This window comes from Paramisgurnus dabryanus, chromosome 16, assembly GCF_030506205.2.
Source record: "Paramisgurnus dabryanus chromosome 16, PD_genome_1.1, whole genome shotgun sequence".
NCBI classification, from domain to species: Eukaryota; Metazoa; Chordata; class Actinopteri; order Cypriniformes; family Cobitidae; genus Paramisgurnus; species Paramisgurnus dabryanus.
Genome location: NC_133352.1, coordinates 8,004,608 through 8,031,258, shown reverse-complemented (window position 1 = coordinate 8,031,258; position 26,651 = coordinate 8,004,608). Strand labels below are relative to the sequence as shown.

At 36.2% G+C, this 26,651-nt stretch overlaps 3 protein-coding genes, 1 long non-coding RNA gene and 4 other non-coding genes across 10 annotated transcripts; all 8 read left to right on the top strand.

Moving 5' to 3' along the window:
• LOC135749531 (C-type mannose receptor 2-like) lies at window positions 1-1,942 on the top strand. Its single transcript, XM_065268121.1, has 5 exons — window positions 1-13; window positions 298-336; window positions 410-760; window positions 1,048-1,395; window positions 1,522-1,942. The coding sequence occupies exons 2-5, from the start codon at window positions 300-302 to the stop codon at window positions 1,929-1,931; spliced, it is 1,146 nt and encodes a 381-aa protein (XP_065124193.1). The 5' UTR covers window positions 1-13; window positions 298-299; the 3' UTR covers window positions 1,932-1,942.
• A 7,682-nt stretch (window positions 1,943-9,624) lies between these two features.
• Window positions 9,625-9,821, top strand: LOC135749539 (small nucleolar RNA SNORA74). The gene has a single exon (XR_010532424.1). It is a non-coding gene; the product is annotated as a small nucleolar RNA SNORA74 (small nucleolar RNA).
• Window positions 9,822-10,199: 378 nt separating this feature from the next.
• LOC135731163 (uncharacterized) lies at window positions 10,200-12,565 on the top strand. Its single transcript, XM_073812186.1, has 4 exons — window positions 10,200-10,421; window positions 10,646-11,304; window positions 11,568-11,685; window positions 11,779-12,565. The coding sequence occupies exons 2-4, from the start codon at window positions 10,871-10,873 to the stop codon at window positions 11,827-11,829; spliced, it is 603 nt and encodes a 200-aa protein (XP_073668287.1). The 5' UTR covers window positions 10,200-10,421; window positions 10,646-10,870; the 3' UTR covers window positions 11,830-12,565.
• On the top strand, window positions 10,235-10,306 carry LOC135749540 (small nucleolar RNA SNORD63). The gene has a single exon (XR_010532425.1). It is a non-coding gene; the product is annotated as a small nucleolar RNA SNORD63 (small nucleolar RNA).
• A 2,811-nt stretch (window positions 12,566-15,376) lies between the features above and the next one.
• On the top strand, window positions 15,377-17,148 carry LOC135749478 (uncharacterized). Of its 2 annotated transcripts, none has more exons than XR_010532396.2 (6): window positions 15,377-15,463; window positions 15,643-15,716; window positions 16,014-16,065; window positions 16,297-16,402; window positions 16,499-16,557; window positions 16,786-17,148. It is a non-coding gene; the product is annotated as an uncharacterized lncRNA (long non-coding RNA). The 2 variants fall into 2 exon arrangements; XR_010532397.2 differs by having other exon boundaries at window positions 15,378-15,463; window positions 16,297-16,323.
• LOC135749537 (small nucleolar RNA SNORA74) lies at window positions 15,751-15,948 on the top strand. The gene has a single exon (XR_010532423.1). It is a non-coding gene; the product is annotated as a small nucleolar RNA SNORA74 (small nucleolar RNA).
• On the top strand, window positions 16,365-16,436 carry LOC135749541 (small nucleolar RNA SNORD63). Its single transcript, XR_010532426.1, has one exon. It is a non-coding gene; the product is annotated as a small nucleolar RNA SNORD63 (small nucleolar RNA).
• Window positions 17,149-19,648: 2,500 nt separating the features above from the next.
• slbp (stem-loop histone mRNA binding protein) lies at window positions 19,649-26,229 on the top strand. Of its 2 annotated transcripts, XM_065268079.2 has the most exons (8): window positions 19,649-19,807; window positions 20,511-20,630; window positions 22,499-22,603; window positions 22,868-22,930; window positions 23,955-24,095; window positions 25,268-25,417; window positions 25,528-25,645; window positions 25,739-26,229. In XM_065268079.2, exons 1-8 carry the CDS (start codon window positions 19,752-19,754, stop codon window positions 25,796-25,798), a joined length of 813 nt encoding a protein of 270 aa, XP_065124151.1. In that variant the 5' UTR covers window positions 19,649-19,751; the 3' UTR covers window positions 25,799-26,229. The 2 variants fall into 2 exon arrangements, with proteins under 2 accessions (XP_065124151.1, XP_065124152.1); XM_065268080.2 differs by lacking the exon at window positions 22,499-22,603.
• The last annotated feature ends 422 nt before the right edge of the window (window positions 26,230-26,651 follow it).

The following is a 26,651-nucleotide window of genomic DNA, read 5'->3' as shown; positions in this document are numbered from 1 at the left end:
CACAAACTCAAGAGTAAGAAGGATTTATTCATTCCTATTAAAATAATATTTGATATTACAAATTACATTTTGAATTAAATTAATGTTCAAAAACTTCTAATGAAACTTTATAAAGAATTGATGAGGAGTTATACTAAAGAGATTTGGTAAATGATCAGCTTCAGTAATATATAACAAGCTTTAATATAATTTTCTCATATTTATTAACTACACATTAAAATAGTTTAGACATTTGAAATGAATTTATTGTGATTATCAACAAAAATTCAATGTGTTTTCAATGTGTTTATTTTTCAGAAATGGCTCAAACTCTTTATTTCAGACTTCTTCTCATCGGTGAGTTTGAGTTTCTGGTTTTATGTTTGCTTTATAATCTCATGAGATTTGACTCAAACTCTTTCTTTCATAGCTCTCTGTTCATTATCTGAATGCATTCAGCGCCGCTATTACCATATAAACACAGAGATGACCTGGACTCAAGCTCAGAGATACTGCAGAGAAAACTACACAGATCTGGCCAAAGTCAAAAACATGAATGACCAGAATCAGCTGATGAAGAGTGTCAATGGGAATTTAGGTGTCTGGATTGGGTTGAATAGATCAAGTGTTTATAAATGGAAGTGGTCTCTGGGTGATCCTGTGAAATATACAAACTGGTATAATGGAGACTCAAAGGGTCCAGATAATTGTGTTTACATGAGAGATGGATCATGGCATCATCAGGACTGTAATAAAAACATGAGATTCATCTGCTACAATGGTGAGTAAAGCTTCCTGAAATTACATCAAACCTTCACTTCACAAAACATCATCAGATGTAAACTTTACAAGAAATATTATGTGAGTTTATGTTTGACACATTTACTCTTCTGTAAACTACAGCAAACTACATACTTGTGTCTAAAAACACTCAGATTAGTTTATTCTCTCAAATTCATTACAAAACATTGAAAAAGGAAGTCAAGAGTTTCTGAAGATTTAAATCCATACTGTAAGTGTAATAAGAGTCAAAGGAAATCCTCAAACAATCTTTATTTTCTTAAACAGAGAGCAGTAAAGGATTCATCATTGATGGTTCTTCAGTATCATGGAGAGACGCTCAGATATTCTGCAGAGAGCATCATCATACTGATCTGACCAGTGTGAGGAATCAGACTGAGAATCAACAGATTCACAACATCATGAAAGACAAAAGCATACCTGAAGCCTGGATTGGTCTGTTCAGTGATTCATGGGAGTGGACAGATGAGAGTGACTCTGGATTCAGATACTGGCTGCCTGCTCAACCTGATAATTCTCGTGGTTCTGAAGCTTGTACAGAGGTTAGAACGTTTCAGCAGGGTCAGTGGAATGACTTGAAATGCAGTGAATCTCGTACCTTTGTGTGTCAAGAAGGTGAATAATAAAAATGAATATGTGTTTGACAACAGACGCTTGTTTATTATTAAAATGATCCAGTTCATCCACATGTGTTTGTCCTGTATGTTTGTTTTGATCTCATGTGGTTTGTTGTGTGTTCAGATAATCTGATATTGATCCAAAAGAGTCTGAGCTGGTCTGAAGCTCTGAGATACTGCAGAGAGAATCATGTGGATCTGGTTTCAGTTGATTCAGAGGAGATTCAGTTCATGGTGACAGATGTGATTGATCGGGCCTCTACTGACGCTGTGTGGATGGGGTTACGTCACTCCTGTGCTGTTGGACTTTGGTTCTGGGTGAATGGAGAGATGCTGTGTTATCGGAATTGGGCTCCAGGGAACGAAACCGCAGTGGACGACTGTGACAATGAAGTGAAATCTGGAGCAGTTCAATCTGGAGGAGATCCTCGCTGGATCAGCATTCCTGAATCTCGAAAACTCAACTTCATCTGCATTAAAATGTTTCATTTTTTGGGGGGTTCTTTGGCATTAGGGCCCATTAACTTAACCTGACATATTACAGATTAAACATTATGCCTCATTTTAGAATCATTCATGTATACTAAAACAAATATATATATATATTCTACAGTATGTTAATCTTTATTTTCTTATGTTTCTTTATGTTGAATTATGTGAAATGAATGTGTTAGTTATATTTTAGGATTGTGTAAACGTTCATGATATTTACTCATTAAATGTGTCACTCCTGTTCTGTTTAATGTGTGATTAATAAAGATTATGAGCTCATATCAGAGTTAAATGTGATTTATTTCTGGATCTTAAGTGAATCATATGAGTTAGTACATTCATTTGATTCTTCTCTTTAGAATCGTTCAGTTGAATCTCTGACACAGAATTTCCTGTTTGTGTTATGAAATATAGTGAAGGCCGAGTTTCATTCATGTAAAATAATGATTGATAATATCAGCTCTTATTAAACTCATCCAACATTTTCCACAGTAAAGGTTCCAAATAAAGCAAACACTGATCATCATACAATCTAAAAACAAACATCACTAAAAGTGGTTTGCTCGTAATCATAGAGGAACCATTTTTAGTGTCATATAGCACCAGTAAAGTACCTGTGTAGCACCTGTGTAGAACCATATAGTGCTATGTAGAACCGTATGTGGTGCTGCTATATGACCCCCGTATGGTTCTTCATAGGTGCTTCACCGGTGCTATATAGCACTAAAAATGGTTCCTCTATGATTAAGAGCCAAGAACCACTTTTAGTGCTAATTAGCACCGTTTGTGTTTAGAATGTAAGTATCAGGTTCTGTGTTTTATGTTCATGTCACTGTCTTTTATTATAAGTTGTTTGTCATTTTGTAGTCCTTAGTTTATTGTAGTTTGTAGTAGTCATGTTTAATTGTTTCTATGTCTTGATATCATAGATTAACGTGATGATGTAATAATTGTCTCTGATGTGTTTTGTATTTGTTTGGTTTATTGTATGTTTATTATTTGTAAATGTTTCGGTTTCTTTTTGTGTTCAGTTGTTTAAAAATTATTTTGGTTACTTTTTTCTGGTCTATGGTGCACATTAGATTAAGGACACCAAAACGTTTTCATATTTTATTTTATTTAAAGTTTGTTTCATTTCATTCTCTTACCTTTTGTTCTCTGTGTGCATGACTGCAGGAGGAGTTAAAGATGATTTGTATTTGTTTATGTGCTATATGTCAGCGCACTGACCACAAAAGATCAATTATGGTAAGCACACAGCTGACAATACCCATTCATTTCCATAGAATTTGTTTCTCCTGCTAAAAATAAATGGGCACTGTTAACTTTGTGTTTACCATCATTGTTATAAATAATAAATATTTTAATAAAACTTTTTTTTTGTGGTGCTGAGGTTTCTGCAGGAGTGATTCTCTGCCATACTCCTTTGGAAGGCTTATCAGTGGGTAGACACCCGTTGATGGTTTGCTTTCTTTGTGGCACTCACAGGTTAAGACCTGTTAGCTGCACTGGGGTATGAACATGGGACGGTCATGCTGGAAGGGCTCTCAGGGGCTCTGTTTGAGCCGCTTGACACCGCGCCAGACGGCTTCTGTTGTTTTGGACAGTGTTTCTTCTGGCTATTACCTCCCTAAAGCGAAGGGAAGACCCTCAGGCCCTGTCGGTATCTCCTACGCATCTTAAGATTTGCCCCAAGAACCGCGAAGGCCTTTCTGTACCTATAACCCGGATATGTGCCTAGGTATTGAACAATGCGCAGTGCTGTTCTACAGGCCTTTTGTCCTCCCACGTTCAGGAGTGTGGATCAGGAAAAGCTAATTTGGTGTGTCCTGTGCGAGCATTGGAAGCAAATGTTCACAAGACTGCTCAGTGGAGGCTTTGGTTTACCCACAAAGGTTTCCCGGTGACCAAGCATTCTTTAAAACGATGGATAGTGGATACTATTCCATTTGTTTATAACTTCGTGCCATACCCTCACCTGTCACTGTGAGGGCCCACTCTACCCGGGGTATGGCTGTTTTTTATTATTAGTTATATAGATGCTTAGAGAATAAACGTGAAGATAATAAAACAGTGAAGAAAATAACAGAACGGTAAAGAAAAAAGAAAAGCCAGGGGTTTATGAAAAGCCAATCATTACAAAATTATACAAAAACACCAAAAAGTGTGCATACTTTTAAAGTTTTAATAGCCTTTTTGTTACTAGATAAAGATAATAATTTAGTGTACATTAAAACATCTTCATGAAAATGAGAAAAAATTTGGTAACTCTTGCATTTGTGTATAAAATACTTTGTTAGCAAAATAATTAAATTACATATAGTAATTATTTTCATATTGTTTCTCAAAAGTAGAAAACTAGACAAAACATCTTTAAAGCAAAGCTCAAAATCATGATATGTAGTCAGCAATGAATTAGCAAATGTCTAATCACAGATTATTAATTTTTTTTTGGTTGTGAATTAAAGAAATATTTTCCACTAAATATTCCTCATTTCCATTTAATGACAGCATAAGAAGGGGAAACAGATTCATTAAGATAATGAGAGTGAACATTTCTATTATTTTTTTGTGTTTAAAACATATTTTACCTTTAAAGGTGTCAGTCAGGTCTGGGATTTTACCAAAACTATACCATCCGTGCAAGAAAAGAAGTGACTGATGACGGTTTTAGTAATGAACAGCTCCTCAGGTATCTGTAGAGGTGGTCTGTCACTACTCATGTTGCCTGTATGGATTAAGTAGTGACAAGAAGGGTGCCCCTCGGCTTACAATAGATGTTACAAGGCGTGGTTAAGGTATTCTAGGTAGTTGCTAAAGTTATGGTAAGAGCTGATTTCTTTTCTTGGTGGTTACGGCATTTCTAAGCATGTTCTTATGCTAGCTAAGATGTTAGGATATATGATGAGCCTCTATTGGTGGGGATTGAACAATGGCAACACATTGTACATAACACACTCAAACACAAATTACATACACAAAACACCTCCACCCTATCCTGACAATTTCCACATTTCCCGTTAACTCCTGCTATAGTCACTAGCATCTGGATTGCATTGCAGAATACCCATTGCATACTACCATATCAACTATACACACATATACACTCATTACAGTATTTTGCACCAGTGCCCTATAATTACTAAATCTATAGACATGCAGGTTTCATGTCTGTCGGCACTCGGTTTGCTAAATTCGTTTTTGTAAAATGCATTTTCGCCCTTTACAATATGGCGGATCCGTTTACGTATCGCATTAAGGGGTCATGCGCTGGCATGCATACAGGGCCGGAGTGGGACCACTTTTCAGCCCGGGAGTTTCAGGCCCAAGACCGGCCCACTTTTTCCATAGTGTTATTCCAAATTAGCACTTTTTTCAAATTGGATAAATAAAGCAACAGTTCAGCTCTTACTATAGTTTTTATTAATATCATGGTTCAACAAATAAGGTAAAAGTTAAATAATATTTCACTTAAGAAGTTAACAAAAATATTCCTCTACACTCTAAAAAAGGCTGGGTTACTTTTTACCCATAATGGGTAAATATTGGACAGAACACATGCTGGGTTAAAAATTACTCCATGCTGGGTTAAAAATAACCCAATGTTAGGTTGTTGTTATGCAACCACGGATTATAATAACCCAACAGGTGGGTTAAAACAACCCAGCACTGGGTCAATTTTAACCCTTCAGTGTGTTCTGTCCAATAAATAACCCAGCCCTTTTTAGAGTGTATTCCACAAGGAAAGGTTGATAAATTATTAGCATTGCTAATGCTATGAGGCCGATGATTAATGCCAATAGAAATATAAAAGTCCTAATTAAAAAAGAAAACAATTTGACAAAAATATTGAATACAATATTGGTTATATAGCATAACAAGTGATTTATAAGCTTTTTTAGGCTGGTCATTTTTGACTGGGAAAACAAAAGGTGTTATAGGGTTCTGAACACAACCTGAAGGTTAAATAACTTTAATTCATATTGTTTACTCATGGCCTCCTCATTTTCAGCGGGGGACTGCTCAGAAGCTGCTTGCATAATATTTGCAAAGTCTATGAATCGCCATGTATACACAAAAGGGTAATATTTTAACAAAAAAAAATTTTGGCTTGTAAATAGTTTGACAACGGTATTAGCTGAATAATTACGTTGCTAATGCTAATGATTACTAGGCTTATTTCTCTTTAAGGTACCTGTTGTCACATTTGTTTGTCCTCTTGAAAATAAATCTGTAAGTTTGGCACATTTGGCAGCATCCTCCTCCAATGTATTTTTTCTTCAACCTGTTTTTTACGCCCTCCTCCTCTCAGACGCGTATTGTTACGGTAGAGCCGGCCCAGACTACCGGAGAAAAGTTTTCTTGGACGTGCTATGGACCGAACCAACTCTATGGGAGGGGAGGGGAAAACTCCTTCACATGGTACAACCCATGCAGAGGCTGCGCGCTGCAGTGTCAATGCGAAACGTGTGAAGTTTCATTTGAAGATAGACTCACTAACGTGACAAAAAAAAAAAACTCGACCGGCCCAAAAGTGAAGCGGCCCACCGGGAATTCTCCCGGTTCTCCCGATTACCCACCCCGGGCCTGCATGCATATATCACGTGACTCCGCAGCAGCTCCTTTACGTGCTCTCTTTTTTTAATAATGGTACGGCAGGGGCTTACGTGTGATTCGGCAAAACAATAAATACGGCAAAAACGATGATGTGGCCACGCGAAGGTTTTGTAGATGTAAGTGATGGGAGAAACGAAGCTTTTCGAAGCTTTGAATCAATTGAACCAATTGCTTCGTAAATTGATTCAGTTTTTGGAAGCGTTCGAAACACCATACACGCTGGCGACACCTGCTGGTCAAAATAGTGTAAAAGCAGCACTATCTGTCCAAATATTTTACACTTTTTACAAAATAATAGCAAGTTTGTTATAAAAATATGTTTTTAAGAAAATAAATTATTTAATTTAATTAAGACATAATTAAAAGTGTATTCTGTGTTTATTTATGGCAAACAAATAATTAAAACGAACTCCCTTTTTAATTATGCAAATTTTTTGTCATTAAATCTGTCTATAAACAAAAAGTAGACAAAATGGTAGTGTTATTAGTCAGAAGGATAGAATGTTTTATAAACTTTTACAATAAAACTGAACCTAGTTCACCTACACCAAAGAGTATAGAAGCCCGCCTACACTGGTCATTTGCTGTCTATGGTCATTTGTGATCAACTCCCCCTAGTGGTTAATCGTCGGATTTTTTTTTTTAACCTATACCTCCCCCTGGCAAGTAGAGGTAGCTGCAGGCTGGAGCAATGGGCGTGGCAAGAGGTCGGAAAGAAATGGGGCGTGCCACGAGGAATGGGGCGTGCCGTAAGGTCTTTTCAGTTGGACGCGAAAAGCTTCCTGATCCGCATAAAAGCGAGCCCTAAACTTAATCACTATATATTATGTTGCTTGCTGATGTATGTATATAAACAATTTTATCGTAACACACAGAGCAACACTCACACGCTGTTTGCTGATTCACTCACTTCTTTTACTGCTTTATTCAGTACAGAACTCACTCTAATATAGAACACTGTTGCCCCCTAATGGCAACTCTTCATATAGCACAATATTTAGCTGCATATATAACACTATACAAAATACATTTCTTTCACTGTAAAAATAACAATAATGATATTGAGAATTCATTCAAAAGTACGTTACCTTCGACACCTTCTGTATGACGCGGGTTACATGACGTCATCACCACCGCAACTTTTTCAGGATCAATCATTAAAAACATTCATAATGTTTGTGATAAATGCCCTTTTTGTAAAACATCACTTAAAGATATTAAACATTTATTTTTGTATTGCCCTTTTTCTATTTCATTTTGGACTGACTTCAAAACAGGTATTCCTACAAAAGAAATTCCCAGTATTAGAATTTAGAACCTCATGACATTTTACTTTGTTTCCAAAACCCATATTTTTCTGGAAAAAATATATAATTAAATTATTTTGTCGACGTTTTATATGCATAATACACAAATAAAAGAAACCCTCCTATATTACCTTTTATAAGACCCCGCAGTATACTTTGAAACCCTTTCAAACATGAGATCACAAAACAAAACGTTTTTGAAAATATCTATAACTACTTTGATTCAAAAACTTTTATTTTTGTATTCGTTTGTATTTTTCATTTTATACTTGTTATTCTCCGATTTACACATTTTGAGCTGTAAAATTACAATGCTTTGTTTTCATCGTTTTTATTGCATTATACTTGAAATGTCTGTATTTGAACTAAATAATAAAATAAAAAAATCAGTAAAAAACTAATTATTATTTTAAAGATAAAAATGTATCTAAAAGTAATGTTATTTTTATAAAAATGGTACAGCAAATGTTTTGGCTGTACAAAGGCATGTACGTGTTTGATAAAACACTCACCATATAATTATTAAATGAAGTAAAAACGGTTTAATAAACTTCTTTTAAGTGACATTAATCAATTAATCAAAACAAACACCATTTTATCAAAAAAACATTTATTCAGTCATTTTTACAATAATTTTTTTGAAACGTCAATTGAAGTTGTCATCAAAGGCTTGTGTTCTTGTGTTCAAAACTCATTCCTTCGAACAGAAGCCATCAAACTCTCTATCTAAGTAGAACGCATACTGACTCCCTTCATGGCGAACCGCGCGAAATCTGTGGCTTTGCAAATGGCTTTGTATCACAAGGTCTAACAACACTGAGAGCACAGAACGGACATCGACATAAATCGCCGACTCGGATGTCTTCGATGCAAATGCAGTCATTAATTTTTCTCACTGTAACATGTATCTGTCAACAACAATTAAATAATCCCCGAAGCAGAAAAGACGTTAAGCAAAGAGACCATCAAATTAAATCGCACATGTATTATATCCATCTTCTTCTTTCCTTCAAAGAAAATTACGATTTCATTTTAGCTAAAGGAAATGACGTATAACTATGGTTACGGCTGATTGGCCAACGCAGTTGCCCGGAGGAAGCTCCTTTGACCAATGAGAAACCTCTTACCACGCCCCTACCTCTTGCCACGCCCCTAACTCTTGCCACGCCCATTGCTCCAAGCTGCAGCTACCCCTGTCTCCCCCCTGGTTGTTCTATATTGTTTGTTTTGTTTGTTTTTTATACTCTTGTTGTTATTGTTATAATTTGTCATTTTTGTTATCTGTACATTGTTTTTGAATAGAATAAAATAAAAAAAATAAAATGAATCGTCGGATTTTCGAAATGTTTCGAAACAGTTATGACGTAATGAAGCCTCGTTTGCTACAATCACGTGATACTACTTGCCTCGCCTACTGCTTTTCGCGTACTATATAGTATGTAGTAGGCGGTTTCGGACGCAGCATTTGGCCAGTTTGAAACAAGCTCCGAACCAATGATTCGAAACAAAAGAATCATAAATGTAATCGTAAATGTTCGAAGCCTCATGAAGCGTGCTTCGAAATCGCCCATCACTATTAGATGTAATTTTAGCTCTACATTTTTTTAACTAATAAGTTTATTTATTTGTGACTTGCAGTCATGTGATTGTTTGAACAAAACGCTGTTTGATAGTATCTTGGCGCGTGTAAAATTAAGATCGTTCAATATTTTGGATTTGTTTTACTTCTAGGTGGATGAATGAAGAATGTCTAGCTGTTAACACACTGGTGTTTGATGTAAGTGAATTATTTTCTTGTGTATATTTGTTTCTCCAGCGGCAGTCAGCTAAGCAGGCCTCACTCATGCCAAGTAGTGTTACTCTGCTGGAAGAGAAAGGCACTGCTGTTTGTGCTCCGTCAAGTTTGGCTGTTTTAGTCATTTCTGATGATCAGTACTGGTGATGCCATGCTTCCTGAGAGTGGACTGTACTCACAAAATGGGGCAGCCCTAGTCTGAGAGCAAACATCTCATGCTGTGTAGTTTTGTGTTTTCTTGGTTTGTAGTGGAGGTTTTTAATATTTGTTTATTACAGGTCGCACAATATACTACAGTACCTTGATTCAAATGGATGATTGCGTTGATTGGTAAGTGTTTTTGATATTTAGGTTATGTGATTTAATACGTGCACTGTAATAATTTAGTCTTGGTCTGATTTTAAATAACCTTTTATGGATATGGTGCTGTGCTATGATGTACAGATCTAATTCTTATAAAAGTGACAATTCGACATCCCCTGAGTACATCTGCAATATGTATAGTTTATATATGTGATGGAATTAATGACTATTAACATGATTTATTTTCCTTCACAGCAATTCAAGACTGAAGATTTCTCTCTGGTAAGGATGTTTGCTGATGATTTATAAGCGTGTGGTCAGCTGTGATGTGATGAACCTTATCAACACATCATTCTTACATTTTAATATGAAGACGACTTTTATATCTGATCACAGTCACGTTACTGTAAGATTTGCTTTTGTCTACTTGTTTTTTTCTAATTTATCATTTCACTTGCAGAAAGAGGAATAAAAGTGGTCGAACCATACATCTGTATCATCCTAGAGCAGGTAACAAACATTTCAGAGTTGTTAATCCAAGTTGATACCATCATGGCAGAAGCATTTCTCTGTTGTAATGTCTTAATATCCTGGAAAAGCAAATGCAGGGTTGGCACTGATTTTTGGTGACCTGATCTCCAATAATCTGACAAAGAAGCCTGCAACAATTAATTTTGCCTAATGACTATACTATGCATTTATTCAGTTGTGTTTAACATCTGTTCCTCTTATAGGATGGGTCCTTTTTAAAGATCTAGTCTTCAACTTGTCTCCTGGGGACCCACTGTCCTGCAGAGTTCAGCTCCAACCCTTCTCAAACCCTGCTCTTATTACATGCAAACTTCACAATATTGCCAAAAGTTTTGAGACACCCCTCCAAATCATTGAATGCAGGTGTTTCAATCACTTTTATGGCCTCACCTAAGCATGCAGACAGCTTTTACAAACGTTTGTGAAGAATGGGTCGTTCTCAGGAGCTCAGTGAATTCAAGCGTGGTACAGTGATAGGTTGCCACCTGTGCAATAAGTCCATACGTGAAATTTCCGCACTACTGAATATACCACAGTCAACTGTTAGTAATATTGTAACAAAATGGAAGCAGTTGGGAACAACAGCAACTCAGCCACGAAGTGGTAGGCCACGTAAAATCACAAAGCAGGGTCAGCGCATGCTAAGGCGAGCAGTGCGCAGAAGTCGGCAACTTTCTGCAGAGTCAATAACCACAGACCTCCAAACTTTGTGTGGCCTTCAGATTAGCCCAAGAACAGTGCGTAGAGAGCTTCAAGAAATGGGTTTCAATGGCCGAGCAGCTGCATCCAAGCCTTACATCACCAAGGTCAATGCAAAGATGCAGAATCACCGTGAAAAAGAGGGAAGTGAACTGCAGCAAATGTGTGTTTCATGATTATCCAAAACCAAAAATGCCTAAATGTAACTCTTTCTTAATAACTTTATATTAACTGAGAGACTACTTGGAATATTTCTACTTTATTTAGCACTCTGCAGAAGATAAAAACAACAAGATAATTGTGATAAAAATGAAAATAATTATTGAGCAGTGTTAGGACCTTAAACCAAAACTTTCCCTAATGAATTCATATACATTTAACTTTAAATCTCAACATTTAAATATTTACCTGCTTTATGTTTAACAGAGAGGAAATTGATCTAGGTGGCATCAGGGACTTTCAGTTGGACGTGGAGTGTTCAGCAGACACAGAAAATGGATCTCCATATCCAGCATCTAATAGAGCGGCATCATCTTCTCAAGAGGTAATGAAGAATGTTCAGAAACATACAGAAATGTAAACTGTTTAATGTGTAAATATGTTATTTGACATCAACTGTGCTTTTATTGTGTTGCAGGACTCATTAGTTGCTTTTGCACAATCGGGCCAGTGTGAGCCAGGGCTTTAAATGGGCCTCACGGAGCCAATAGCCTCCGATCTTCAGCCTGGAAGCCAAAATAAAACTCCTTTGGACTGTCAGGCCAATAGCGTGGCAGTGCTTCAATAAACTCCACCCTTAATACGCCTACCTGGATCTAAAGTTGCACAATCACAGTTTCACCGTGAGGAGGAAGTCAGTTCTGACAGGAGTTAGATTGCATCATCATACAACAAACATAATGGAAAGAACTGAGGCGGCTGTTTGCACGGTGAAGGAACACCTTTACAATTAAAGTGCAATAACAAAAACATTTAGGTAGATACATATGCCATCTTAGTTCAGATCATCCCATAACACCACAACATTTGAATATGGCAAAAACTGTGGATTCAGAAGATCATCCTTTTCTTAAACACTAACGATGGTCATGCTGCAAAACTTTAAGTTAGGACCTATCAAGTATTTAAGACAAAACTCTGCCATTATCAGATAACAGACCTGTTAAATAACAAAACATCAAATGAACAACATGGTAGCTTATTTACATTGCCCTGCCCTTCTGTATATCCTTAGTTTATTTGTGTCCATCCTTACTGTATAAAACCAAATGCTGCTTAAAGTTGGCAGAGTTCATCCTGACTCGCTTTTCAGTGAATAGTAGTCCAGCACAGCTAAAGAGAATGTCACAGGGGGCTGAGGCAGAAAGGCCGGTGTTGAGTTTAAAGGAACACGCCCACATTTTGGGGATTTAGCTTATTCAACGTATCCCCCATAGATAAGTCCATACATATCTTTCTCATCTCCGTGCATGCTGTAACTCTGTCTGATGCAGCCCCGGCTAGCTTAGCTTAGCACAAAGACTAGAAGTGAATGGCTCCAGCTAGCATAATGCTCCCAATAAGTGACAAAATAACGCAAACACTTTCCTATTTATGTGTTGTGATTTGTATAGTCACACCGTGTACAAATAACAAGGTCATATGAGACACAGCCATCTTTTAACAGTATACATACTGGGAACTTTATTCTCAGAAGGTGTAGCACTGCTACTTGGGGGGGGGGAGTGATTTGCTCGCAGCACCCGATAAGCCCCCTGGTGAGGAGCAGAGAGTTTGTCAGAGTTGTGCAAATCACTCAGCCCATGTAGCAGTGCTTATTGGGAGCAGTATGCTAGATGGAGCCATTCACTTCCAGTCTTTGTGCTAAGATACCGGGGGCTGCGTCAGACAGAGTTACAGCACATACGGAGATGAGAAAGGTATGTATGGACTTCTCTAACTCTGGGGGATACGGTGAATAAGCTTAATTCCCAAAATGTGGGTGTATTCCTTTATGAGAGAGGTTTTTGATGTGTGGAAATTAGTTCAAAAGATCCATTTTGTTGAGATACAGGAAAGCTCCCTGTACCTTGGTACCTTCTGGATTTCATTGAGGAAAAGAAACAGGAGAAGACACGCATAATAATGCATCATATTTATTTCTGATAAGGGATACACACATTTTGGAAGATGTTTCCATTTTGCTGAGTTTTGAGGCAAATGTGTCAAGGTAGTCAGCTTGAGGTTCTTCAGAAGAGTCTTGATCTGACTCTTCATCCTCAGTCTGGCTTTGCTCATCAAACACACTGAGGGGCGGTTTCCCAGACAAATATTAGACTAGTCCTAGTCCATGCCTTAGTAAGGCATGTTTGTTGAAACTAGTTATATTTCATAATTAAACTATGGCCTAGTCCTGGCTTAAGCTAATCTCTGTCAGGGACACCACCCCTGAATGCTTTAATAAAGTTTGAACCGCTGTCATTTGTGGTTCTTACCACTTTCCCCAAATGAATGTCATCAAGAGCGGCTGCCAGGACATTAAAGGTGTGTGACCCACCCTTTCAATCTCTGGCAAGCAAGTGCGCCAGATCTCCTCTCCAGGGTTAACTCATCTTTCCAATGAGCTGTGACCCCTATGTAACTTTGCTGGTGCGCTGTCCAACAATCAGTAGTAGAGGCAACATAGCTGACTTTACTGAGATGCGACACCAAAGTCTTCTTCAGCTGAGTGGCAGCTCCATCAATTCTGGTCCAAAGAGTGGGTCTGGAAATGATCTTGCATTAAGGAGCCACTAATAGTTCTTTAAAAGCAGGTTGTTCAACCAAAGAAAATGGACGAAGACCCTCACAAATGAAGTTAATCATGAGCTTGTTGACCTTTGCCTGTGGCATACGTGTATTTGCACCCACTGCCATTACCTCATTTATTTTTGCTTGCTTGGTGATTTCAGGGTTCGCTTTGTGTTGCCCCAAAGTCCTTTAGCTTTGATGGATGTTTTCTCTGTAACCAAAATATAGTTGTCATTTAAATCAATGTCATGTTCATTAAATACTGAATTTGAAATATATACACCCATAGATAAAAGTTGTAGCATTATCAAATGTGTTATTTTATTTTAAAGTGTTTTTATTGTTTTAAATGTACATAACATAAACAAACCAACATACATTCTCTTATGTCATTAAAGGCATCCTTATCCACAAACCTCATACTTTGTATACATTATCTCACATATCCCAGTTCGTCACAGAAGTTTATCATTTTATAATGCACAATTTTTGTTCACTGAGCCTGAAGATATGATCCAGATGACTATGAAAAACTGTGGATATATTATAATAGCTATCCCCCCTTTTTATACAAGATGAGTGCAATGTGACAACTTCTACGGGTAACACAGTAACTAAGAACAATAATAACCCTGCTTCAAAACTACTGAACTATCACGTTAACATTCACAGAGTTATATTCAATGTAACTGTATATGACCCAACAAGAAGTCATTTTAATGTGAAATCTTTAGCGTTAATAAACAAAGTAGAGAAATATTCTGGCTCTAGATTAAACAAACTAAGAAACATTTAGGGAATTATTTAATGATTATGCACTTTCGAGTCAAAAAAAAAAAAAAAAAACGACAATGAATGAGAGAAATCACAAATGCAGATTTAGACGGTGTGTATAAAAACCATTGAACCACGCATTAAACAACCCCAGCGTTTTCTGCAGTGCGAATCAAAACGTTTGTGACTGGTTATACAGTAGCGTTAATGCTCAAGTCTAATGCAACATTAGCAGATCTCCTCTGAATTATAACACCTTTTATTTATTTTAGGCTATATGCAACTTAAATCGTAACTCTGGTAATAGAGCTGGTAAACACTGGTAAAAGTTAGCTTAATTGTGCATTTATTTTGCCCGGATCCTTGTTAAAAACGCAATAATGGTACGTTAACTAAAGTAAAAGTATCATTAATTTACCTCAATTTCAAAATGAAACAACCTGGAATACATTAACCACAGCCTTGTAACACTCAATGTTTAACGCGATCTACAGTCAAAACATGGAGGTTTTATGTCTGTCTGCACTCTGCTAGAATATTTTGAGGTAAAAATGCAATTTTGCCCTTTACAATATGGCGGATCCATTTACGTATCGCATTAAGGTTGACATGCGCTGTAATGCGTTTATCACGTGACTCTGCGAGCTCTTCTTCTACGGCGTACAGCAGCTCTATAAATACCGACCGCTGCTTTACGCACGCCCTCTTTTATACAATGGTGCATCGGCGGTCGTGTGCTACGGCAAAACAAGAAATTACGATTATGTCGCCTGGCGAAGGTACTGTAGAAGTAGTTTGAGCTTTTCATTTTGTTTTAATCATCAGTCTATTGTTGCTTTTTGCACTCACGTGATTGTTTGAACAAAACGCTGTTTGATAGTATCTGAGCGCGTGCGTTCTTGACCGCAACACGTGTGGAGGATCGTGTCTTAATCTTTTGTACTTGTTGTACTTCTAGGTTGATGAATGTAATCAGATGACCTCCAAAATCCAAATGAAGAATGTCCAGCTGTGAACACTGGTATTTGTGATGTAAGTGAATTATTTTCTTGTGTATATTTGTTTCTCCAGCGGCAGTCAGCTAGCAGGCCTCTCTCATGCCTGAAGTAGTGTTACTCTGCTGGAAGAGAAAGGCACTGCTGTTTGTGCTCCGTCAGGTTTGGCTGTTTTAGTCATTTCTGATGATCAGTACTGGTGATGCCATGCTTCCTGAGAGTGGACTGTGCTCACAAAATGGGGCAGCCCTAGTCTGAGAGCAAACATCTCATGCTGTGTAGTTTTGTGTTTTCTTGGTTTGTAGTGGAGGTTTTTAATATTTGTTTATTACAGGTCGCACAATATACCACAGTACCTTGATTCAAATGGATGATTGCGTTGATTGGTAAGTGTTTTTGATATTTAGGTTATGTGATTTAATACGTGCACTGTAATAATTTAGTCTTGGTCTGATTTTAAATAACCTTTTATGGATATGGTGCTGTGCTATGATGTACAGATCAAATCATTCTTATAAAAATGACGAATCTTCATCCCCTGAGTACATCTGCAATATGTATAGTTTATATATGTGATGGAATTAATGACTATTAACATGATTTATTTTCTTTCACAGCAATTCAGGACTGAATATTTCTCTCTGGTAAGGATGTTTGCTGATGATTAATAAGCGTGTGGTCAGCTGTGATGTGATGAACCTTATCAACACATCATTCTTACATGTAATAATGAAGACGACTTTTATATCTGATCACAGTCACATTACTTGTATTGCTTTTTGTCTACTTGTTTCCTCTAATTTATCATTTCACCTGCAGAAAGAGGAATAAAAGTAAAGGAATTGGTCGAACCGTCCATTTGTATCATCCTAGAGCAGGTAACAAACATTTCAGAGATGTTAATCCAAGTTGATACCATCATGGCAGAAGCGTTTCTCTGTGATGTCTTTATATCTTGGAAAAGCAAATGCAGGGTTGGCACTGATTTTTGGTGACCTGATCTCCAATAATCTGACAAAGAAGCCTGCAACAATTAATTTTTCCTAATAACTATAGCTTACTATGCATTTATACAGTTGTGTTTAACATATCTGTTCCTCTTATAGGATGGGGTCTTTTTGAATATTTAGTCTTCACCTTTTCTCCTGGGGACCCGCTGTGAGTTTGTGGATGAACTTGATTGGCCTGGACAGAGTCCTGACCTCAACCCAATAGGACATCTTTGGGATGAATACGAGCGAGGCCTTCTTGTCCAACATTAGTGTCTGACAAATGTGCTTTTAGAAGAATGTTCATAACACACTAAGCCCTGTTATAGCTTCAAAGGGCAGGCAAATTCTATATTAAACCTATGGATTAAGAATTGGAAGTCATTCAGGTTAATGTGCATGTAAAGGCAGGTGTCCCAAAACATTCTGCGTTATGGTGTATGTACTGTCATTGAAGAAAATAAAAGTTACTGCTAATTATCATTGACTGATTTTGTTCATAAAGCTTTCAGAACTTGGCCTGTAGAGAATTTTAGCTTTGGACAGTTATGCATTTGCTTAGGAAATAAAAACTTAATTCACTGCTTCCCTAGATACGCTTAAAAAAAGCTATCATTTCAATTGGCATTTTTCTATTTTGGTGTGTGTATAAATGAATATGCAATGTGGTAGCACATATAACACTTAATTATAGTACAGGACTTCCACTTTTTCTAAGTTTGCCACCTGAGTACACAAAAAGCTGGACTTGATTAAACAATGTTAGGAAATCTTTGCTTTATAGACACATTGTTCCTCCATAGAAACTGAATGGGAAATAGCTATAATGCACAGCAACGTATTGTATTTGGCCAATAAATTCAACATAATACCGATCATTCAGTTACATAAATTCATTTATACATTCTTTTTGTGCGTGTATAAATTAATATGCAATGTGGTAGCACATAACAGTTAATTATAACAGCTAGGACATTATGAATTACTTTATATGCAGACTTGAGTATTGGTTTGTCTGCATAAATTTTTCATAGAATGCTGAAAAAGCTACAAGTAGACAAAACACAATGTGTTTAAGATAACTGTACACTACTACAATATTTCATGTTTTATTAAACATACAATCACAGTTCTGTGGAGAAGGCTTTTTTGACCCACTATTGTTTCTGTTTTGTGATAGTGGTTCATGATTCTCTTACTTGATTTGAACATGAAACTCCCCACTGGTCTTCAGAAAAATCTCCAGATCCCACACATTCTTCTGCATATTTGAACATTTTCCAGAACCTATGATGTTGACTGATACACTTGTACACAACTTTAAAACTAAAACTAGGGAAGTGTAAACTTTTCACTTTTTCCAAGGCACTGTGAATGCTTAACCTTAACGACCTTGTGTGTTGAAAATCATTTTATTTTATTACAAATGGTTTCCTTTATTAAATTAGTACAGGACTTCGACACTTTCTCTAAGTTTGGCTCCTGAGCACACAAAAAGCCGGACTTGATTAAACAATGTTAGGAAATCTTTGCTATATAGACACATTTGTCTACCTGTAGAAATATAGCCATGGGAAATGGCTGTAATGTACAGAAATGTATTGTATTTGTCCAATAAAAAAATTCAACATCATACAGATGATTCATATACAAAAATGAGGGGGTAAGCCTATGGAACATTCACAGTAGCTGTGTTTCCATTAGCCTTTAAATTGCACAAATTGAAAATGCAGTCAATGAAAACAAGGCAATTTCGCATAAACTCTTTCACTAAAATGTTTTTATGCTCAGGTGTTGTGGATTTTCATAAAAAAATAATAATAACAATGCTTAATAACACTACCAATTTGTCTACTTTTTGTTTATAGACAGATTTAATGACAAAAATGTGCAGAATTAAAAAGAGAGTTCGTTTAAATGATGTGTTTGCCATAAATAAAACTAAAAACACAGAATACACATTTAATTATGTCTTAATTAAATGTAATACTTTAATTTTGCTTAAAATCATATTTTTAGAACAATCTTGCTATTATTTTGTAAAAAGTGTAAAATGTTTAGACAGATCTTGCTGCTTTTACACTATTTTGACCAGCAGATGTCGCCAGCGTGTGTGGTGATTCGAACGCTTCGAAAAACTGAATCAGTTTGTGAGGCAATTGGTTCAATTGATTCGAAGCTTCGAAAAGCTTCGTTTCTCCCATCACTAGTTTTTGTTGCTTTGTTTAATATGCTTGAAGATTTAAAACTGTGCCATGTGGTCTCGGAGATATTATATATAACTGTAATATTATAACTGTACATATGTGTAGTTTGTTGGCCCGTTTGCTTTCACTGTAAAAATAAGCAGCTCTCCACAGTATCGTCAGACAAAGTGACCGTGCCTCAACCCAATGTAGAGGGTGGAATGCCTCAGCATCTAAAGAGCATCTGATTGGACAGGATTTTTTTTTTTTTTTTTTATTGGACAAGAAATTTCATGAAATGGTAAAAAAAGTAGACTTTTTTGCACCTGTGCCAAACTGTAGGTTTTGAATGCTTATATCTTCCGTATAAGAATTTTGTCAGTGTTTTTGACCATGCCAATTTATATTTATTCTTAAAACGTATTTATACTGAAAATAAAAAGTTTTTTATATTTTTTTTATTGCAAAATGTATGTACTGAAATACATTTTGAAATATGTTTACAAAAATGTATTTTTCCAACAATAAATTAAGCTGTACTTTCTACAAAATGTATTTAGCATATATTTTAACTTTTTTTGCCATATTGGTAAAGCCTAAGGTATTCATACTAAAATGAAATACTTTTAATTACACAGGGCCTTTAATGGTACTATGAATATAATAGTTCAGTTACAATCCTACAGACAATAATTTTGCAGCTAATTTTGCTCATCTTGCAATAATCGGCAATAATTAGCAAATTTGGGCGGGTCCGAATGTGAGTGACCTCACAAACACCGCCTCTCGAGCGTCATGTGACCTGAATGTTGACGTACAGTGTGTGGGACATTGGCGCGGTTTAATCTGAACCCGGGAGTTACTCTGCTGTGTGGCGTCTAATTTTCATCTTCAGCAATGTCTACAATTCCACAAGACAGACTTGAAAATGATAACAAACACGACGAAAACAGGTAGGAGTTCAAAAAGCTGTAGTAGCGGCTGGATTTTCGTTTTGTTTTGTCACTTTAATGCGTCGTCGAGTAACAGCGGTTTGCTAGCATAGCAACATTCACTCAGAGTAACAGTCTCTAATGTTAGGTGCTGCGCAATTTTAAAATAGTTTGGAGTTTGGACAAAACATCTGTATTCGTATCACCTTCATTTTTGTTCTGTTTATACGTGTAAGTCATTGAAATGTTGCTTTGTAATGCTAATAAATGTCGTATGTAATTCTCCCGCCAGTAGAGTATTGTGTTCACATCATGAAAATATGGCGCCACAAGTGTGCAGCAGAGGTTTACAATGTCTTACTCCGTTTATATTATGTCATTTGTATTAGTAATAAATTGTATTTATGTATGTTTGACGCTTGTGTTAATAGCGGGCTGTTATGTCTGGTTTTACATAACAATGAAAGATTAATTCGAAGCCCAATATATCGTTAGTTTGTTTGACGAAGTTTGGGGTCCAAGTGTGAAACATCGATTTAAACGGTTGATTAGCCATTAAACTGCAAATAAACATTGAATGCTAATTGTAACCAGACTAAAAAGAAGAATTATTCACACTGTCTGGTCATGTTCATAGTGGACACATTGTTTATTTAAGTCAGTATAAATTGCTCATCGTTGACTTAGTTTTTTTGTTTTAAATGCATGTCAACTTGTCTAACAGGAACAAAGGCCCTTCCAGGTGGTCCACTTGTAGGAAACGGGGGGCAGATGGCAGTCTGAGAAGACCTAACCCCGATGAAGAGCTGAACAAAGACCAAAGATGTCCACAAAGGCCGGAGAGGTAAAGTTTATTCTTATTTATTACACAGTGTTTTAAAATTTCACCTGGTATGTTATTTTGGCCTGATTACAACTGCCTGAAACTAATAACACACGCTGACCTAGATGCTGCAAATCACTTTGAGAGGTACAGTTAATATTACACAAAATTAAATATAAATATGTCTTAATGACACACATGGCAGTATATTTACAAATGATTAAATCAAATAGCTGTGTAATAAGCTAGATAATGTGGGATATGTCGCCACCACTTTATGCCAAAGTTGATTGTGTCCCGAGTCCCGACCACTTAATGGAAAATTCGTTTATAAGGGTTCATTAACATCTAAAACGCAGGATGCACCGCTTTCTTCTGCTTTTTAAAACACTCGCCTGTGAACATGAGTTTTGTTTCAGACGTGTCTATATTTGAGTGCGTTTAATTTTTTTATCGGAGTCATAGATGGACCAATGAATCGTCATTATTGTCTATTGCAAGAGTAACAAAAATCTATATGTAAAGCTAATCCGTTTATTGGAATATATGAATATGATGTTTACTTAAGTAAAACAACATTTTTAAAAGGCCATTTATATATTTGTTATTTTTTGACACAAGGTAAGTCTATATTACGTTATTTGGCAATATACATGATCTAAGTTCAAAAAATAAGAAAGGATTTTTATTTTTCTGTCTGTTTCCCCTGCATACTTGATAAATCTTGCTTGTGTATTGTATATCAGGGGTTTCCAAATTTTTTTCAACCCAACATATAATCTCAAGACCCACTATTTTGTTTTTTTAAATAGAAGTATAGGGAAAAACACGTTGTTCCCTTTGTTTTTGAATAAATGTAATTTAAAATACTTTATTGTAAGGCTGAATGATTTTCACAAAAATCTTAATTGTTTAGGCTAATATATTTTCACTCAAATGGGAATGATATATTTGGAAAAAAACTATGAATTGCAAGGCTGCAGAGAACAGTGCTCTATTGCAGACTTATAAACTACTGAGAATTTAATGATATTATTTTAATATAGTCAGTTGTGAACTAAAGTGTGTCAGTCTAAGGGGGCGTGCACACCAAAGCTTTTACGCAGTTGTTTCCAATGGATGCTCGGCGTTTTTCAAATAAGCCAGCAGCTAGCGTTTTTTTTTTCGTGCTGAAAACCTGCACTCAGCGTTTGTTTCACGCTCGGCGCTGAGCATCGAGAGTTGAAAGAGATTCAACTTGGTAAGAAAAGCTCCGCTCGTCAATGTCAGTTGTCACACAGCCATCCAATCACAGTGGAGGAGGGACGGGACGGGACATTACCACAGCAACCAACCGGCTCGTGGCTGAAGTATCACAGCTACCAAAGCGCTCAGCTGAAGAAAGCTGGCAATCCGTGTCCTTCAGGCGTTTTCAGCCACGTTAAAAAGTTTTGGTGTGCACAACCCACAAGGCATGAAACTTCGGGGCTGAAAATGAGTCCCACTCCGGCCCTGGCAGCCTCACACGAGAAGGTACCTCGTTTAAAGGAGTAGTCCACTTTAAAGATGGGGCCCATTGACTTACCATAGTATTTTTTTCCTACTATGAAAAGTCAATGGACACCTTTAAGCACCAGCTAGGTCTGGTGTCCTTTCTGTGTGGAGTTCGCATGTTCCCCCGTGTCCGTTATACTCCGGGTTTTTTTCCCACAGGCCAAAAGCATGCACGTTAGGTGAATTAGAGATGCCAGATTGCCTCCAATTAATCCACGTATATGGATTAACTTGTGTGAATCAACTTCATGGATTAACCAGTTCTCGCCTTAAATAAAGCCACAGATTCTGTAATGGCTTGAAGAATAAATAATCAAGCAAACAAATAACATAAGTGCCATCTTTCTTGTGTTTAGCTTTACAACCCCAGAAAGCGAAGGGCCCGTTTCCAGAGTAAAAAACTGGGGTGATGAGGTGGAGGCAGAGGAAATTCGCTCAAATGTCCGTCGTGACATGCATCGGTTAGTTGCCTCTCTTCGTTTTGTTTACAGGGGAAGATGTGATTAAAATACTAACAATGAAAAACAGATATAATTGCTAGACTTGTGTTGATTGTGTTAAGTTCTCTGATTTTGCTCTTTAAACTGTCATGAGTTCAAACCCAGTGAACACACATCCTGATATAAATGTATACATTTTAGTGCACTGTAAGTCGCTTTGGATAAACATGTCTGCACCAATGCTTAAATGTCAATGTAATTGAATGTTGTTGTTTTTTTCCCCAGATACAGAAGAAGAATTCTTACAACAGATTTTCCCCAAAGAGACAGAAAGATCTCATCTGGAAGGTTTGTAATGAAGTGTTTTTCTTTAATGAATTATAACTGTAACACAATATTACTCAACTTAAAGTGCATGTAGAGCAGCGATCCCTTAATCATGGTTCTCACTTCCAGTCCTAGGGTGTTTCCCTTATATAACACACATAAAATGATCACTAGGGATTAGGCCTGTTATGGTAGTTGGTGTAACCAGTGATACATGGTGCTTTAGACTCTGCTGCGCCATCTTGCGTCGTTTTGATTTTTTTCTTGTAAGTAAATAATTTAGTTTCGTTAGAGGGAGCAGACACTAAAAACTGAATGTGTTTGGTGCATGAACATATGTCAACTAGTCTCAAAGAGATTAGGATAGTATGGAGGATGCGGGTAAAATAATAGATGCCTCAGCCACGTTAAGTTTAAATGCTTTTACGCCACTGATGGGCTGTCATATTAGAAATGTTAGTTATGTCATATTACATTTACAAAGAAAACCTGGATATAGATATTGTGTGTGTGTGTGTATATAGCATAATAAATGAATGTATGTACATGCAATAAATCAATTGCAACCTAACCTGCTGGTTGTATTTACTAGCTGCAGACCTAAGATCATTATGGAATCTCAATGTGTAATTTAAAAGACATCTATATTATGCTTCCTAATTTGACAACTTTGATCAGTTGTGCATAATGTCATGTGAAACAAAAGCATATAGAGTTAAGTCTATTTATTTTCAAAGTATTTGTCATAGTTATGCCGTTATGATGGAGAAAAAGTGAATAATTGCATTCAATGTGCCCCTAAAATTTCTGCATACACTTCAAAAAATTTCAGTCAGGGGCTACTTTAAGCGCTTAAATCATCTTGTCCTTGACTCTTATGCACATCCGGGGCACAGAATAATGCTCTTGTAGCATCCTCTCAGGGAAATCCTCGCTTCGCAATGGAAAGATGTGCTTAGCATCTATGCAACGGTTCACTGAGACTTTTTTCTAGGAGCACTGCTTCAGATTTAGTTTTTTCATGTTCATGTTTTTCCTCTTTCAGTTCAGACTCCCAAAATTCCAAAGACTCTTCTGCTAATAGTGACATCGAGACGGATGAGACGACGCTCCTGAGAAGACAGAAACAGATCAACTATGGGAAAAACACTCTTGCCTATGACCGATACATTAAAGAAGTTCCCAAGTAAGTGTGAATTATAAGTTCAACATGATCAGGAGATTTCAGAAAAGAAAATATGCAAATACATAAAAAATATTTTTTTAGGTCCGAATAAAAACAGTATTTATGTAACAAAAATAAATGTTTTTAATTTTCCATGATCTTTTTGTGATTTATTAAGCTGGAAGTATATATAATTTATTGGTAACACTTTACAATAAGGTTCATTGGTTAACATAAGTTAACTACGTTAGTTAACATGAACTAATAATGAACTGCACTTACACAGCATTTATTAATCTTTGTTAATGTTATTTTCAACAATTACTAATACTTTATTCAAATCTTGTTAACGTTAGTTAATGCACTGTGAACTAACACGAACAAACAATTAAAACTTTATTTCTATTAACTAACATTAACAATTATAACATTAATAAATACTGTAACAAATGTATTGCTCATGGTTTGTTCATTTTAGGTAATACGTTAACTAATGAACCTTATTGTGAACTGTTACCTATTTATTTAAGCGCATAGTAAACGCAAAGCATACTTCATTTAACTTGAACGTGTACATAGGCATTGGACACACGTGATTCCTCTCCTGGGCTACAGAAGTCCGTAAGGAGCCTGTTAAGTCCCCCACCACTTTCTGCACAAACCATGAAATTGGTATTCCCACACTATACTATTAGACATATAGACATATTTGTAAAATATTCTGAAAGAGAACACTTGGAATTTTATTCTACGAATTTAAAGATTTTGAAAAAAGTATAGTTTTTTAAGTACAGCTTGACTAAAATGTTATGCAAAAAATGATTTTTGTTTCATATAAATATATCAAATATATTTATATATATATTTAAATTTGAGCTAGATATCACAAAAAAAGAGGCTTCTGTGAGCTTTGTTCTTGATCATGACAGATTTCCAAATATGGCCACTGGGTGGCACCAAATCCTTTTGCTCTTCTAATGATGTAGAATCAGGTGGAAAAGCTACATGCTACACACAAGTAGCTTGCACACGTTTCCGATCGTCTTGTTTAGTTTTTATCAAACTACCATGTGAATTGATGCCACCAAATGGAAAATAAAAGTGAAATTGGACTCTTAATTTACATGTATACTTAAATTTAACTCTTCTTTAATGCACTGATGGTTGTTAAAAGTATTTAACTCTTATTTTAGGCATATGAGACAGCCAGGTGTTCATCCAAGGACTCCAAACAAGTTCAAAAAATATAGCCGACGTTCCTGGGACCAGCAGATTAAACTCTGGAAGGTCAGTCTTCATGCGTGGGATCCCCCTACAGAAGAGGGAAGTGAACTGCAGCAAATGTAAGTTTCATGATCATCCAAACCAACAAAATGCCTAAATGTAACTTTAAATAACTTCATATAAACTGATATTTAAATATTTACTTATGTTATGTGACTGGTTTTAACAGAGAGGAAATTGATCTCGGTGACATCATGGACTTTCAGTTGGACGTGGAGTGTTCAACAGATACAGACAATGGATCTCCGTATCCAGCATCTAATAGGGCGGCAACATCTTTTCAAGAGGTAATGAAGAATGTTCAGAAAAATACAGAAATGTAAGCTGTTTAATGTGTTAATATGTTATTAAACATCAACTGTACTTCTATTGTGTTGCAGGACTCATTCACAGGAACTCCTAAAAAGATGATGAAAACTGATGATGCTGAAATGTCATGAGCAGCTCCACTGAGATCTTAAGGCTCTATAAGAAGCCTTAAGTTTTATTACACTGTTCGTCTCACTGTTTGTTTTGATTTTTATTGTGAAATGATTGCAACAGGTTTTGGCGTGTTTCTAATACCACATCATTTTGTCAACTTCTTCAAGAGAGGGTGTTGTCATATCACAAACATGTTCTTTACACTCACTGTTATTTAGGCCTTTGCAAAAGAAAATGTACATTTTTGGAATTTAATTTTGTTTGTTGGTAATCTCTGTGATGATCAGTGGAAGTTTTCTTGTATTTATAAGTATGTTGGTACCCAGATGGGTTCACTTGAAATTTCCAGTGTAATTAGTTTGTGGTTTTAGGTAAATTTTTATTTGCTTTTTGATTGTTAATTTCTATTTTATATGAAACTTTTTGAATAAAAGATTTCAGTGCCTGATATGCAACCAAATTTATTTCACAACATAATACACAGGAATCAAACAGTGCATACTCACTGCCGTTAAAACATTTTGCTGCTTATTTTTAAAATAAATATATACTTTGGGTAGCAGGATTATAGACCTGTTTAAACAACATTTAGTGTTATAAAGATCATGTTTGTATTCAAGACAATAGTGTAGTAACTACTCCTCTAATATCAGCCAACTTTGATATGTGAGTTCTATCTAGGTGCCATGGGCTTAAAGGGACACACCACCTTTTTTGAAAATATTCTCATTTTCCATATTATAAAATAAATTATATAGGGAGAGTAATCAAAACATTTATATCCTGCTAAATGTCACTGTCCAAACAGCAGGTCGCCTACATTTACTTCAATGTTTGCATGTGAATTCTTATCTAATCATGACAAACTGT